Genomic DNA, 17,500 nt, shown 5'->3' on the forward strand with positions numbered 1-17,500 from the left:
CTCCCAGCCCTGTGTAACTTATAGCTTTCACATTCAGTGCATCTCTCTCTGGGTCTCTCTGATTCTCTCTGAGTCACTGTGTGTCTCCCTCTGTATTTTAATCTGAAGCCTCATAATTGTATTGCCAAAGCAAGAGTGTAGCCTTTAAACATTGATGACAGTAACGTGCTATGAAAATACCCACCTCTCGTTCTGATTGTGTCTCTGTGTATTGGTCCGTGTGTCTGTCTGTCTACAGGACAGAGAGGGAGACGGCAGCTCGGATCACAGAGGAGATCGGAAACCTCATGAAGGAGATTGAGAACCTGGTGGAGGAGAAGAACAAAGACTCAACAGACATCAACAAGATGGCTTCCATCCCTGAAGGTGAGCCATCAAATGTATCCGTTATTTAAACGTAATCACTGAATCATGTGGTGCAATTGACTTGAAGTCAGTTATAAGGCGGGAGACTTTCAGAATTCCATAGTAAGATTCTGGGAAACAAAGAGAAAGGTATGGACATATCAGCGTTTTGTTGATGGGATTTTTAGGATGTGATTTTATTTTATTTATAACATTATTGAAATCCCTTTCGATCCAGATTAACTTCAGATATGTCCAGGTAATTTTACACTTAGAGGTATTTGAGATAGTCGTCCTCCGGGTGGAACATGAGGAAAGTCTTGGCACACTCTATGATCTTCTTGTACTTGTCACCTGGGGAGGGGGGTGATTAAGAACCGTTGAATCATATACCAATGGTTTGTGGTAAAGTCAATGAACTGAAAATAGCTACAGCACACAACAGATCCTTCTTGACGATATAACAATGAATGGTCTTGAAACATTCTACTAAATCAAAATATAATAACATTGTGACCTTAAACCACATATTATATCACCCAAGCCTAAGATAATGATGGCCGATGAAGATTAGAGATCTTCTTAGAGAACTACTTCTTGAATAAAACATAATAATAATGTATGTAGAGTTTTTGTGATACTTTGTTTGTATCACAAAATTCAACCCTGTCTTAGAGGTGGACATCAAAATAACATCCACACAGCCACCCTTCCATTTTACCCCTGTTTTCTCTAAGTAAAAGTCTTATTTTAGTTACAGTGACCAAATATTGAGGTATAATAACAATAGTTCACCATATTGACACATAAAAAATGGTTTTGGGTTTACCGGCAACTAATTATTTTTATAGCCTCTGTCTAGTCTGTATGTTAAAGTTGCAATGTGTAACATTTCAACCAGCTTATGAATTAAAATAACCTGGACATATCTGTAGTCAATGTACATCGTATAACTGATATATTCTATAAATAAATAATGCTGGCCAACCCGTACCACTCTCTTAGTTTACAAGAAACTGAATATCACCCCTCCAAACCCCTCCAACCCACGCCAGCCGAGCTAGTTGGCATCACACAGGGGAACAGCATGTCAGAGTAGGCAGAATACAGTTGAACAGTGAGTCAGAGTGGACAGAACAGAGAGTCAGAGTGGAGAGAACATGGTTGTTGAGTTTGAATGATTCTAAAAGTCGCCTTTCTACTCACTGGGTGGGGCTCAATCGTACACAACTTTAACACTAGATGGTGATGATGATGAGGATTTTTTGATGAGGATGATTAGACGGCGTCACATGGCGTCCTGATATGAAATATCCGGTCGCTCTATTGACCACCTCTCTCCACCAGGGGGCCCTGTGCTCTACAAGGACATCCAGGTCTCCATGACCTCCAAGCAGCTGAACGGCTCCCAGCGGGTGCTGTTTGACGGGGTGATCAGTGACGACGAGTGTCGAGAGCTCCACCGCCTCTCCAACGTGAGTCGTGTGATCTGCTGGGCCGTTTTCATTGGAGGAGGGTTGGCTTCAAAGCACACATTCATTATATGAACGTTCTGAAGGGTGAGGTCCACAAGAATATGGGTGTTTGTAAACTAAAGTATTTCCTCAGGGTTTTTGCCTCCAGTCCATACCAAAACCATGTATCAGCTCAGTGAATACAAAGCTTTTCAAGAACTCCTCCCATGGTTTAGATTGTTGTTTGTTTTCACTCAGGGAAATATTCGCTGACTGGTCCCAGTTGATCTTTAAGACCTAGGATTCAAATAGCGATAGTCTTTCAGTGATGTACTTTCAGTGATGTACTTTTAGTGATTTGGGAATTGGTGTAATGTCTTAAAATCTTTGGTCTGTGTTAGAACTCAAGCAATGCATTCTGCCTAAGAGCTTTTTTCGGAAGACCTGCAAAAAGACTGTTACAATAATCAAACCAACTTCTTATAATGGCATGGACAAGTTACCGACAACTCAAGTCTTGAGTTGGACATGAGTCCTCTTTGTCTTGTTATGTTTTTCAAGTGATAGTAGGCTGATTTTATCACATTCTGATAGGGCTGTTTAAATGTAGATCTGAATCTGTAATAATGCCAATAATTCTGGCCCAGTTTTTGCTTTGGGGGGGGGGCTCAAGGTGTAGGGTCACCTTTCAGTCGCTCATCTTTGACTCAGACAACAATTATCTCAGTTTTGTCCTTATTTAGTTTTAGGAATTTCTGACACATCCGATCCTTGACCTGCTCAATTTGTTTGTGTGTCGTCCGCATAACAATGGTAAGCAATGTTGTTATTTAGCATAATTAGCGCTAGAGGGAGCATGTGGAAGTGGAATAAAGATGGTCCTAGGATTGAACCTTGGGGAACTCCACACGTTACGTTAGTTTGTTCAGATACATAGATACCAATGGAGGCAGAGTAGTTCCTGTCTTGAAAATATGACCGGAAACTGTTTACAATCTGTTGAGTGGTCGAATGCAGCATTGAGGTCCAATAGCATCAATATTAAAATTTTGCCAAATTTTTCTGCGTAAAGAGTTATATCATCTTCAACTTTAATGAGAGTAGTTTGCTATGAAGGGGTCAAAGTCCTGACTGGAAGTTGTCATAGCAGCCAGTTGAGGCCAAAACATTTTAATTAAGTTGCTGGTGGATAACTTTCTCTATGATTTCCCTTATGAAGGGCAGATTTGATATTGGTTAGTGATAGAAGCATCTAAGATGGAAGCATTTTTAATTGGGTTCAATAGCATTCTATATGCAGTAATTTATGTGTTTGTTTTGTGTTTCTCAGTCAGCAGCTCAGAGAGGCGACGGCTACAGGGGCCGCCCATCACCCCACTCCCCCAACGAATTGTTCCAGGGAGTCACTGTCCTCAGGGCTGTCAAGGTCTGTGGTCCAAAGCGAAGTCTACCACTAGCAAAGCCCACTCCACCACAACCTACTGTTATCAAAGCCAAGTCTACCACTAGCAAAGCCCACTCTACCACAACCTGCCGTTAGCAAAGCCCAGTCTACCACAACCTGCTGTTAGCAAAGCCAAGTCTACCACTGCCTGCTTTTGGCAAAGCCCAGTCTACCACTAGCAAAGCCCACTCTACCACTACCTGCTGTAAGCAAAGCCCAGTCAACCAATACCTGCTGCTAGCAAAGCCCAGTCTACCAATACCTGCTGTTAGCAAAGCCCAGTCTACCACTAGCTGCCATTAGCAAAGCCCAGTCTACCACTAGCAAAGCCCATTCTACCAATACCTACTGCTAGCAAAGTCCAGTCTTCCAATAGCAAAGCCCAGTCTGCCATTAGCAAAGCCCAGTCTGCTGCTAACTGCCGTTAGCAAAGCCCAGTCTACCACTACCTGCCATTCGCAAAACCCAGTCTGCCATTAGCTGCTGTTAGCAAAGCCCAGTCTGTCATTAGCTGCTGTAGCAAAGCCTAGTCTGCCACTGCCTGCCGCTAGCGAAGCCCAGTCTACCACGACTTTCTATTACCATTGTGAAGTCTAGTCTAGGAGTTCAAGACTAAGGGCTAGGCTCACATCATGATGTGACAAGAGAGCAGTTATATCGCCGTTGCAAACATCGGTCGGTTTAAAGCACGTTTTTTTGCGATGGGAAGAAAGGCAGAAATCCTGCTAGTCTTGCTAGTTGCTTGCGGACGTGTGTTGGTGTTCATCACCTTCTATGTCTGATCAGCAATTCTCCGGTCCCACAGTTGGCGCAGGAAGGCAAGGTGCCCCTGAAGAGTGCTCGGCTGTTCTTCGACATGAGCGAGAAGGTGCGGAAGGTTCTGGAGTCCTACTTCCGCCTGGAAACACCCCTCTACTTCTCATACTCCCACCTGGTCTGCCGATCGGCCGTGGAAGGTACGTCCGGACGGCGCATACACACAGTAACTCAGGGGAACCCAGGGGTTAAAGCAACGACTACAATACACACAGTAACTCAGGGGAACCCAGGGGTTAAAGCAACGACTACAATACACACAGTAACACACGGTAACACACAGTAACTCAGGGGAACCCAGGGGTTAAAGCAACGACTACAATACACACAGTAACTCAGGGGAACCCAGGGGTTAAAGCAACAACTACAATACACACAGTAACACACGGTAACACACGGTAACTCAGGATGAACTCAGGGGTTAAAGCAACGACTACAATACACACAGTAACACACGGTAACACACGGTAACTCAGGGGAACCCAGGGGTTAAAGCAACGACTACAATACACACAGTAACTCAGGGGAACCCAGGAGTTAAAGCAACGACTACAATACACACAGTAACACACGGTAACACACGGTAACTCAGGATGAACCCAGGAGTTAAAACAATGACTAAAATACACACATTAACGCAGAGTGAACCCAGGGGTTAAAACAACGACTAAAATACACACAGTAACACACGGTAAAACATGGTTACACACGGTAACACACGGTAACACAGGGTAGCACAGGGTAGCACACAGTAACGCAGGGTGAACCCATGAGTTAAAACAATGACTAAAATACACACATTAACACACGGTAAAACACGGTAACACAGGGTGAACCCAGGGGTTAAAACAACGACTACAATACATACAGTAACACACGGTAACACACGGTAACTCAGGATGAACCCAGGAGTTAAAACAATGACTACAATACACACAGTAACACACAGTAACACACAGTAACTCAGGGGAACCCAGGGGTTAAAGCAACGACTACAATACACACAGTAACACACGGTAACACACAGTAACTCAGGATGAACCCAGGGGTTAAAGCAACGACTACAATACACACAGTAACACACGGTAACACACGGTAACTCAGGATGAACCCAGGAGTTAAAACAATGACTAAAATACACACATTAACGCAGAGTGAACCCAGGGGTTAAAACAACGACTACAATACACACAGTAACTCAGGGGAACCCAGGGGTTAAAGCAACGACTACAATACACACAGTAACACAGGGGAACCCAGGGGAACCCAGGGGTTAAAGCAACGACTACAATACACACAGTAACACACGGTAACACACGGTAACTCAGAATGAACCCAGGAGTTAAAACAATGACTAAAATACACACATTAACGCAGAGTGAACCCAGGGGTTAAAGCAACGACTAAAATACACACAGTAACACACGGTAAAACATGGTAACACACGGTAACACACGGTAACACAGGGTAGCACAGGGTAGCACACAGTAACGCAGGGTGAACCCATGAGTTAAAACAATGACTAAAATACACACATTAACACACGGTAAAACACGGTAACACAGGGTGAACCCAGGGGTTAAAACGACGGCTAAAATACACACAGAAATACATGGTAACACTGGGCAACCCAGGGGTTAAACAACGCCTCAAATAGCAGGCGACAGAGCATTACTCTGGGAAATGAGATACAAAGATGGCGACGAACCCAAACCATCCCAAACTCCATACTTACCATAGTAGGCCAGAGAACTAGTGGTATGTCCCAAAATGATGTTTACAGATGCTGAAAACTGCGTAGTTATAGAATCCGGATGGTGAACTACTAACTCATAGAATGCAAACTACGGTCACTACACTTTGTAACTGAACACTTGCACTCAAGCTTTGTAACACATATTTACACTACCGCCCGTACTGTAGAAACTGCACCTATGGTGTATTCATTTCTATCCTACTGTCCGTACTGTAGAAACTGCACCTATGGTGTATCAACCCGGTATCATGCGATTTCGTGCTCATGCGCATAAACGTTAATCTATTGAATCGTGTCGCAGAGCACGATTGTCCGACTTTTTCCGTGCTACACAGAACGAAATGTAAACCAATGCATTTTGAATGGGAGCGTTTTTCAGACGAGAGAGAGAGTGTGCGCAGACAGTACAGTGCACCCTCTAGTTATATATAAGTCAATATTTCAGATTTTTTAAGCAGACCTCCTCAAAAACTGAAACGAACGTGTTCCACAGAACACGTTTCTCAGACAATTACTGTGCTCCACAAAACGAAACGAGAGAGAATGAGAGAGAGAAAGAGAGAGAGAGAGAGAGAGAGAGAGAGAGAGAGAGAGAGAGGCTTCAGAAGGGGTGTGTGCCGATAGTACAGTGCACCCTCTAGTTATATATATGTCAAAATTTCTGTTTTTTTAAGCAGACCTCCTCAAAAACTGAAACGAACGTGCTCCACAGAACGCGGGTTTCTCAGACAATTAACGTACTCCACAAAACGAAACTAGAGAGAGAGAGAGAGAGAGAGAGAGAGAGAGGCTTTAGAAGGGGTGAGCGCAGATAGTACAGTGCACATTTTTGAAGCACCTCCTCAAAAACTGAAAATAAATAAATAAATAACAATAACCGTGCTCCGAAGAACAAAATGTAAACCAATGCATTCTGAATCGGAGTGTTTCTCAGATTTTTCCATGCTACACAGAACAAAATGTAAACCCATGCATTTTGGATTGGAGCGTTTCTCAAAATATACATATATATATATATATATATATATATATATATATATATATTTATATATGTATATATATAAATATTCATTATATAGGAGAGGACTATATAGTGCATCAGTGTCCATCTCTATGGCTCCCTCTCTCTCTTCCACTTTGTTTCGAGAATTCACATCGATATAACGAGAAAGAATGTAATGATAACGGCAAGAAAATAAAGGCTCCATGGTCATAATAATTTAATTATAATTAAATTAAAGCGTGTAACGAGGAAATGAGACGATCTAGTTGTGGGCCAGCAGAGGCTGAATTTAAACCGAATTCGGCCCATAACCTTATTTTTTACATTGTTTTTATATTATGAATAGTTTAATATTTTCTGGTATACCTGAACCACAAATTGGTGGAAGTGGATTTTCAACGGTCCATTAGGCTACAGATCTTGTTATAACGATAATTGAATAAAAGCTACATGGTCTAAATATTAGAGGCTAACTAAATAATTGTATATTTATATATATACATAATATATATTTTAATATTAAATTAATTCAATATTAATCCAATACATTTCAATCTGGAGATTTTTTTCGACTTCAGAAGGGGGTCGGGCTGCGCAGTGCCGCTCTAGCATCATCTTGTTATAACGATAATTGAATAAAAGCTAGGCCTACATGTCTATTTATAATATTATATCTAAATCATTTTCTATAAAAAAAAATATAGGCCTGTATAATATATATTTTAATATTTAATTAATTCAATATTAAACCAATGCATTTCCATCGGGAGATTTTTTTCGACTTCAGAAGGGCTGCGCAGTGCACGCTCTTGCCCCCCATATCGTTCTATTTCCTACAGTTTAGACTTGTAATTAATATGTTTCTTTTGTATTCAAAGTGACTCCTTTCATTTTTTTTTTTTGTCTGGTGGCTAGTAGGCCTAGGCTATAACTTCACTCTGAGAGATGTGCACGGACACATTTAACGAGGCAGGGTTATTTGAAATAATTTATTAAGTTATCATGTGTGAGAGGTCATTCCTCCTCCTGAGTGTGTAGGGTGTGTATTGACAACACAGTCTCACTCCGAGAACATATACCGACTGTTGGCAAGGGCACTTTAGCGTCGTTCGCTGACGGGAAAAGTACCCCTCGGCGTCGTCTGCAGACGGAGATATGGCATACAATGTTATTCCATACCCGGCGGTGTTTGACGTTCAGAGCTTGGCTCCAGCAGCCCATTAACACCTGTAGGCCTATTAACCCGACTACGGCTCTTAGACGCTGTGAGCATCTTTGCTATTGGATCGTTTTTAGGATATTCATTTATTTATTTATTATATAGGCTACGGAGACCACCAGACTTCCTCAAAGCAACGAGAATGGTCTATTAAATTCAAGATGGGTGTGCGAGAATAGGGATATAGTATTAACCGATGTAAGTCGCTTTGGATAAAAGCGTCTGTTAAATGCCCAAATTGTAATTGTAATTGTAATTATATAGTGCCATACCGTCAATATGAATTTCATTCAGGCTGTTCAATGATCATGATACAGATCTTGTTATAACGATAATTGAATAAAAGCTATCATCTACTTATAATAGTATAACTAAATAATTGTATATTTCTATATATATATAATATATATTTTAATATTTAATTAATTAAATACAATAACGGCTTTAAACATGTGACATGCCTACGTTTTTTTGGCCTTCTCTTTTCAATTGGCCTGCGTCAACGTCACGTGACCTAGGGTCCGCTGGTTAGGAAATAGACAGATATTCCAAGGTTTCCTTCAAAAGGCACCTTGGAATATGTTATTTTCCGCAGTTTAGACTTGTAATTAATAAATTACTTTTTTAATGAACTTGAATAGTTTTTTTTAAATCGCTGTCTGGTGGTTTGTTACGTCACTCTGAGAGACGCGCATGGACAGATTTTATAGTGACACAGCCTATAACCTATTCTTGAAAGCAAAACACCAAGCTCATTGATTTAACGAGGCAGGGTTATTTGAAACAATTAATTGAATATGTGTGAGAGGTCATTCCTCCTCTTGAGTGTGCTTCCTATTTATGTCTAGTGTACACCCCCACTGTCCACAAGCACCCCCCCTCCCCATATGGATATGGAGAATTTTTGGCACTTCCCAGTGGCGGTGGTATCATATATAATTAATTGTGGGTCTCTGGGAAGAAGCCGGCCCTAATCCTAACCCTAACCTTAACCCTAACCCTAACCACCTCAGACCCCCCCCTCCCTGCCCTCGGGGTCCGACCGGGCCAAGTTTTGTTGTGGGGTTCCCAGTTAGGCCCTAGAATAAGGTATTCAAATTTAAAGGCGGTAGGACCTTCCTATCTCAAAAGTTTTTTTTCCACCACATTCTGAACCACTAGGTCTTGCAGGCAACACTTCTGAGGGGCTTTGTCCAAATAACAGTCCATTTTGGAAAACTTTTTTTCTCTAAGGGCTAGAACTCCAAATCTCGGATATGTCGTTCTCGGGATCCCGTGAAATGTGTGTAAACATTTTGGCATCTCTTGCTATCTCGAAAAGGCCGGAAAATGGGCTTGACCTCCAACAGTAGAGTAAATGTACATAAGACAGAGGTTAGTTTCTAGTCCCCATTTTTTGTGGGATGGAGCTGTACATTTGTGGCTTAAGGTGTGTAGACACAGCTGGCCTGTGGCCAAGGCCAGCTGTGTTTTTGAAGTCTGGGGTAAAAAGGACAAAAGGAGCCGGCACCACGCCGCTTATGAGATAACAAAAAAGTTAATGTGCATTTCTCTCATTACTTTTCGTCATTATTAAAGAGAGGCCTGATTCTCAGATATGCATGTTGGATGGCTAGGGTGTAGGTCTGGGAAGAACTTCAGGCCAAAATCTTGCAGGCGAGCCGCTGGGTGAGGTGCAACGAGATGGAGCACTTGCTGAGTCATTTCCTGGAGGGCTGGAGCCACAGGTTGATGCGTATGCGTCCTTTGAGACCCCCTTTGATAGGAAAGAGACCCCAAGATATAGCTTACGTGTAAATGTTCTGGACTCAGTCCCCTATTGCATCATTTCTTTTAGGGCTTCGGCCTCCTAATTGATCATTGTAGTGTAATTGAATGCCCTCTTTCATATATATGATGCCACCACCACTGGGACGTGGCAACAATTCTCCAAATCCATATGGGGAGGGGGGGTGCTTGTGGACAGTAGGGGTGTACACTAGACATTAATAGGAAGCAAACTCAGGAGGAGGAATGACCTCTCACACATATTTAATTAATTGTTTCAAATAACCCTGCCTCGTTAAATCAATGAGCTTGGTGTTTTGCTTTCAAAAATAGGTTATAGACGAAGTCTAAACTGCAGAAAATAAAAACATCCAAGGTGCCTTTAAGGAAACCTTGGAATATCTGTCTATTTTTTAACCAGCGGACCCTAGTTTACGACAAAAACAACACAATTGACGGCAGCTCCATTGCCGCGTGGTTTTTAGAGCCATGTAAGGAGCAGAGGGGGCGGTCGATAGCAACAGCCATAGCAACCATGACAGTCAAGTGACGTGGACGCAGCCCCATTGAAAAGAATAGAATACACACCCTACACACTCAGGAGGAGGATTGACCTCTCACTCAGGATAACTTAATGAATTATTTCAAATAACCCTGCCTCGTTAAATGTGTCCGTGCACATCTCTCAGAGTGACGTTATAGCCTAGGCCTACTAGCCACCAGACAGTTATGAAAAAAATGAAAGGAGTCACGTTGAATACAAAAGAAACATATTAATTACAAGTCTAAACTGTGGGAAATAGAACGATATGGGGGGCGAGGGCGTGCACAAAAAAAATCTCCAGATTGAAATGCATTGGTTTAATATTGAATTAATTAAATATTAAAATGTAGGCCTAGCTTTTATTCAATTATCATTATAACACGATGATGCTAGAGCGTGCACTGCGCAGCCCGACCCCCTGAATTGGTTTAATATTGAATTAATTTAATGTTAAAATTTATATTATATATATATAAATATACAATTATTTAGTTAGCCTCTAATATTTAGACCATGTAGCTTTTATTCAATTCATTATAACAAGATCTGTAGCCTAATTGACCGTTGAAAATCCACTTCCACCAATTTGTAAGTGTGGTTCTGGTATACCAGAAAATATTAAACTATTCATAACAAAAAAATGATGTACAAAATAAGGTTATGGGACGAATTCTGTTAAAATTCAGCCTCTTCTCAGTCCTCTCCTATATAATGAATATATATATATATGTGTATTTTGAGAAACACTCCAATCCAAAATGCATGGGTTTACATTTCGTTCTGTGTAGCATGGAAAAATCGGAGAAACACTCCCATTCAGAATGCATTGGTTTACATTTCATTCTTTGGAGCACGGTTACTGTTATTTATTTATTTATTTATTTTCAGTTTTTGAGGAGGTGCTTCAAAAATGCAAAAATTTAAGCATTGACATATATATAACTAGAGGTTGCACTGTACTATCTGCGCTCACCCCTTCTAAAGCCTCTCTCTCTCTCTCTCTCTCTCTCTCTCTCTCTCCCTCTCTCTCTTTCTCTCTCTCGTTTCGTTTTGTGGAGTACGTTAATTGTCTGAGAAATGCATGTTCTATGGAGCACGTTCGTTTCAGTTTTTGAGGAGGTCTGCTTAAAAAACGGAAATATTGACATATATATAACTAGAGGGTGCACTGCACTGTCTGCGCACACTCTCTCTCTCGTCTGAAAAACGCTCCCATTCAAAATGCATTGGTTTACATTTTGTTACGAAAAAAGTCAGACAATCGTGCTCTGGGACACGATTCAATAGATTAACGTTTGTGCGCATGAGCACCAAATCGCGTGATACCGGGTTGGGTGTATTCATATCTATACTACTGTCCGTACTGTAGAAACTGAACCTATGGTGCATTCATATTTATACTACTGTCCGTACTGTAGAAACGGCACCTATAGTGTTTTCATTTTTACACAACTGTCTTTACTGTACATATGTTTCTTATTGCATACTTTATTCTGTACGTAACATCTTACTAGTAGCAATGCTTGTACGTGCACTACATACAATTATGTAGTGCATGTACAAAATAATAATAATACACTTATACCATATCTCTACTACCTACTTCTATTGCTGCTCATGTTCAGTCTTCTACTGTATATATAATGAATTACTTAATGTATTCAACACCGCTGTTCTACCGTCAATAGTGTCCATACTTCATATATCAGTTATCTAGATAATACCCTATACATACAGTATGTTTATAATTTGCACTTGTACAAGTTGCTGAACTGCATTTCATTGTCTCAGTTCTTCTACGCTGTTCAATGATAATAAAGATGAATCTAATCGGTCTGTCTTCTTCTCTAGATGGATGTATACAGTAGATATTGATCTGTATTTAGGCTTTGTGCATGAGTGTTGAGGTTGACCTGCTTGTGACTTCCTAGAGACCCAGGAGGATCGCACAGACCCCAGCCACGCTGTGCACGTGGACAACTGTGTGCTCGTATCGGAGAGCAACGAGTGTATCAAAGAGCCACCAGCATACACACACAGAGACTACAGGTGAGCGCACATATACACTCACTCACTCACTCACTCATTCACTCACTCACTCACTCACTCACTAAATAAATAAAGATATCATATTTTTTTCTTACTCCTCTTTAGGAGTGAGGAATATATATTAATAAATAAAAATACCGGGATTTTACTCATCATTTCTTTCGATGCAGTGCCATTCTATACCTAAATGATGACTTTGAAGGAGGGGATTTCATCTTCACCATGTTGGACGGTAAAACGGTCACGGTGAGTTTGGAACATTATCATGTGTTGAATTCATTCACGTATTAGATTATAATTTACCGGTTTCATGCGAGTAATCGCTTCTACATCCTCTACCTGTGCAACATCATGGTGCATGCTCTCTCTCCGTACCTAACGCTGTCCTCTTGGCCCACATGGTACATGCTCTTTGTCCATACCTAACGCTGTCCTCTTGGCCCTGTGCCCCCATGGTGCATTCTCTCTCCGTACCTAACGATTTTCTCTTGGCCCTGTGCCCCCATGGTTCATTCTCTCTCCGTACCTAATGATGTCCTCTTGGCTCTGTGCCCCCATGGTGCATGCTCTCTCTCCGTACCTAATGCTGTCTTTTTGGCAGGCTGAGGTGCGCCCCCGCTGCGGTCGTGTGGTGGGCTTCGGCTCAGGGAAGGAGAACCCTCACGGCGTGAGGGCCGTCACCAGGGGCCAACGCTGCGCTGTGGCACTGTGGTTCACCCTGGATCCCGTCCACGACGAGAAGGTAAGGGCCTCCGTATACGCAGCACAGACTTTAGACTTGTGTGTTCTTATGGAAGAGAGGGCGAGGTCCGGACCCCGGTAGAAGCGGATGGGGTTTTGATCGGATGGTGGCCGTGTGTGTGTCGGTTGCTCAGCCAAACTAGTCCCACGTTTCCCACCTGCCCCCTTTGAGGAAACACCAGCCACACTCTTCTTCCCCCTCTGCTCTGAGTTACAACCTTCTAGCCTAGGGGATTGAGGGGGTAACATAGAGCCAACTCAAACAGTAAAGACTGGGTTTCAAGACTAAACAAAAATATATATTGTAACAAAAGAATATTAAGTCCGAAAGAAGCTATGCATCATCAGGGTGAGCCTGGGCCAAAATAATAAACATTACAGGCTTAGCTTAAAACAAATATAATCTTTCTTATTACAAAGAAAAACAAAGGGTAAGCCTAGCTCCCTAACTAAACAAAAACAGGGCACCAAATGAAAGTCCACTCTTGCCTACCAACTTTCAACATGCTGGGCCAAAGATAGGTTGAAACACCTATCAGCAAAAGTGACCAACGGCCAAAGTGGCAACAAACACAGCACAAAACACAACAGGCAGGGTCTCAAACTGCATGTGTTACTCAAGCATGAGCTTGATGGAGCATCAGAGACGCCAGCTGGAACCGATGAGGCCTTTTAACAGATGGCTTGGCCCTTGTTGGCAAGCCTCCACCAATCAATCCAGTCGGACTCCAGAACGGCCATATCTGTATTGCTAAAATATAGGACAGAGAGAGAGAAAAATAGAAGGGTGAACCAAAACCTCACAAATACATAGGAATGGAACAATCTGTGCCCTCGGTTTCCCCTCAGTGCATTTTGAGTTTTGTCCGTACAATATCACCGTTCTGGACAATGCAATACTTATAGGTTTTAACGGTATGATAGTACCGAGTATTTAAGCAACGATTATGAAAGATATGAATCTAGATTTATTATCTTATTATAACATCGATTCACCTTGTTGCATCTGTTTGCATATATTGAATAATTATTGATAACCATCTCAAAACCTATTAAGTTCTAATGTTCTACTAATATTAAATCCCCTGAATATACCTCAACCAGCAGAATGTCTGCATCCTCTTGTATCTTTGATCTGTTCTCCTCCATCCTGATATAGAAAGGTATAGTGTGGCCCTCACATTTATCTTCACCTTGATGGTTGATCTAAACCTCTAGATGACAGCAGAGGTCCAGCTGTGGTCTAGTGCAGTGGTTTTCAAACTGTGAGGCGCGCCTCCCCTGGGGGGCGCCAGAGTTCTTCAGGGGGGGCGCGACGTGAGAAAAAAATAAACCAGAAAAAGTAACTGAAAAAACAGACACCGCGTCGTCCCTATTCACTCACTCACTATTCCCTATATAGTGTTTATGATATAGTACACTATATAGGGAACGAACAAACGACAATTCGGACACTGCGCTGTACATTTCTAAACGTCTTTTGCGTCAGTAAATGCGCCGGGTATTTGTGTGACGCAGACAGATGCGCCCACATCATGTAAACAAACCGGACACCCACGATGTAAGCTGGAGGTTGTATTGATGTTGAATGTTACATTTCCTTGATCAAGTTTTTTTTAAATTAATTTTGAATGTTATATTTTCTATGTTAAATCCCAAACAAATTGTTGACATTTCTAAACGAAAGCCGGAGAAATGTATACGTTTTCGTTATTATTCAGCTTCTTTTTCTCCTCTGGGAAAACACGACCGCATTGCATTGTGGTATACGGGAGTAACATGTAGGGAGCATTGTATGTTCACTCAAATTTAGGGTATTTTAAGTCTACTTTATAGTACGTGAAATTTACCACTGAGAATTCGAACACCACTTCAAAATGGCGAGCACCCTATATAGTGCACTAGATCCGTGATGGGGAACGATTTCGAACATAGCTACGCAAACTCATTGCTCCCACTAAAGTTGAGGTGAGCTAAAAAAGGAGGCTAAACTGGCAGTTTACAGATTAAGATGTTCAAATGTATTTCGAAAACGTTAAGCAAAAACATGCTTAGATAAAGATGTTAAAATGTGTTAAATGTGTTAGAATGTTTCAAAAATATGTTTAAAATGTTTCAAAAATGTTTAAAATGTTTCAAAAAAATATGATCAGAGATGTTTAAAATGTGTAAAATATGATCAGAGATGTTTAAATTATGATCAGATGTTTAAAATGTGTAAAATAATTAAAAGATCTTACCCTAACCCTAACCCTCAAAACACAGGGATTTAGAAAAAAAAAATTGGGGGGGGGGGGGGGGCTCAGATGAAATTTGTTCTCTGAGGGGGGGGCTCATTCTCTCATACTTTGAAAACCCCTGGTCTAGTGTGTGTGTGGTTGGATGAGGTGTGGAAGAACTATCCTTTCAGCCCTTCTCCTGTGTGTGTGTTGTGCTAGGAGAGGATCCAAGCCCAGGACATGCTGACCATGTTCTCCACGCCCGTCGACCACGCGTTCACTGGTACCGGGGCCGAGGAGCTCAAGGCCACGCCCCCCACTGAGGCTTCTCCCCCTAAGGACCCTGAGCCAATGGCCGTAGAGCCCACTGATCCACCCCGAGACCTGCCCACGGACACTCCAAAAGACATGCCCCAAGACATGCCCCAAGATGCGCCCATGGACACGCCCACAGAGGAGAAGGAGGAGCTTGTGGTATTGTCTGATGCACAGGTTGAGAAACCAGCAGATACACAGAAGGAAAAGGCAGAGGAGGAAACAGCCAGCCATGAAAAAGACAGCAAAGTCAAAACTGTGCACAAGACAAAACCCAAAGCCGGAGACAAGGCGAAAGCCAAGACCGGAAACAAAGTCAAAGCCCAATCCAGGACCAAGGTGGAGGCTAAGAAACAGCCTGCCAAAACAAAAGACAAGCAGGCCACCACAAAAGTATCTAAGGTACCTGTGAAAAAGACAACAAAATCTAGCACCAAAGATCAATCTAAAAAGTCAGTTGATGCTGAATCCGAGAAAGATAAGGATGAACTGTGATCAAAATGGTACTGTAGTATTTGTATTTTTTATTTAGTTAAAATGTATTTAAAATTTTACAAAATGTATTAATATGGGAAGGCAAAGTTACAATATTGTAGTGTTATAAAAGCCGTTGTTCTGGGATACATTGAACCATGTTGAAATACAAAGGACTGCTGTGTTGTTACTGAATTAAATCCAATGAACTAATTGATAGTTAATCTGAGATCACTAATTCGACCAGAATTGCCTCGACTGAATATATTACATAAAAGTATTTTTGTGTATGAAGCCAATGAAAAATACACCTTCAAAGCTGACTTGGTTAAGGAAAGTGAGTTTTCAACAGCCTTTTCGTGAAAATATACCGAAATAAACACAGAAGTGCCATACAAAGCGACAATAAATCTACTATATATAGCCACGATTAAACATCAGTAAATGGGCCAACAGCTGTTGGTTTTTGTTTTTAAACAGGACAAAACGTACGCAAAGCATGCAGAAAAGACTGATGCATTTCTACAAAACACCTGGTATAGGCTTAAATAACCATATACATGCTTGTTTAATACTTAACGTAGCCGCTAGGGGGTAGTATAGAAGCATTTTAATTTCTTGCGCCACATTTGATTGACTATTTTAGTGGATATGGGGCCTGCATGTTACTATGGCGTTCAGCCTGAGATACTGTGGTAAAAAGCTTATAATCTGAGAGTGGCTTGTGGCATTTGAGACCGTTAAAGTCTCAAATGTTCATATTTATTCTACCTTCTTTTGTGACATAATTTCGCGTCTGTGATTAATATTATCTGTTATCCATATTTCTATCTTTTTTCCGTTATCTTGAATCAAATTGCTGTTAATTGCAACTCTGCCCCAAATGCCCACAGATTCCCAAGAGACTAAATTGTGGGTAACCTACAAAGGTGTTTGCAGTTATTCTTACAGAAAGTAAAATATGTGTGCGGACCCCATTAAGACTGGTCTGTCTGTCTGTGTCCTTTGCAGCTCCAACCAAGTGGGTGCTGGGATGCATAATTTTGTGGTTGTGTAGGCTTAGCATGTAGATGAAGTCATGTTTTCACACAAAGACCATCTACGCATGCATACCCACGTGCACACGCGTGCGTACACACACAAACTCACTCACACACACACACACACACACACACGCAAAGCACCATACTGTGTGTGTTTTATTTTGGCACTAGCACCAGCCGTGCAGATGAACTGACAGCAGTAAGCTTTTTGATTGAGGGGTCGACTCAGAGCTGGCGGGGGGCTGGGAATGGCCTCTCCTGCCTGGCATCTAGAAGACGATCCATGCATGTGCACAGACTACGTCAAAATG

General features: G+C 41.6%; 1 protein-coding gene across 1 annotated transcript in view; it reads left to right on the plus strand.

Moving 5' to 3' along the window:
• The window catches only part of p3h1 (prolyl 3-hydroxylase 1), a 25,480-nt gene extending 8,986 nt beyond the window's left edge, over nt 1–16,494 (plus strand). Inside the window, exons 8-15 of the mRNA XM_079742411.1 lie at nt 239–366; nt 1,693–1,820; nt 3,130–3,225; nt 4,049–4,199; nt 12,280–12,397; nt 12,568–12,643; nt 12,999–13,139; nt 15,577–16,494. Of these exons, the coding sequence (XP_079598537.1) occupies nt 239–366; nt 1,693–1,820; nt 3,130–3,225; nt 4,049–4,199; nt 12,280–12,397; nt 12,568–12,643; nt 12,999–13,139; nt 15,577–16,167 (1,429 nt within the window). The 3' untranslated portion in view covers nt 16,168–16,494. The remainder of the gene's footprint in view (nt 1–238; nt 367–1,692; nt 1,821–3,129; nt 3,226–4,048; nt 4,200–12,279; nt 12,398–12,567; nt 12,644–12,998; nt 13,140–15,576) is intronic.
• The last annotated feature ends 1,006 nt before the right edge of the window (nt 16,495–17,500 follow it).

Source organism: Pollachius pollachius (genome assembly GCF_949987615.1).
Source record: "Pollachius pollachius genome assembly, chromosome: 8".
NCBI lineage: Eukaryota > Metazoa > Chordata > Actinopteri > Gadiformes > Gadidae > Pollachius > Pollachius pollachius.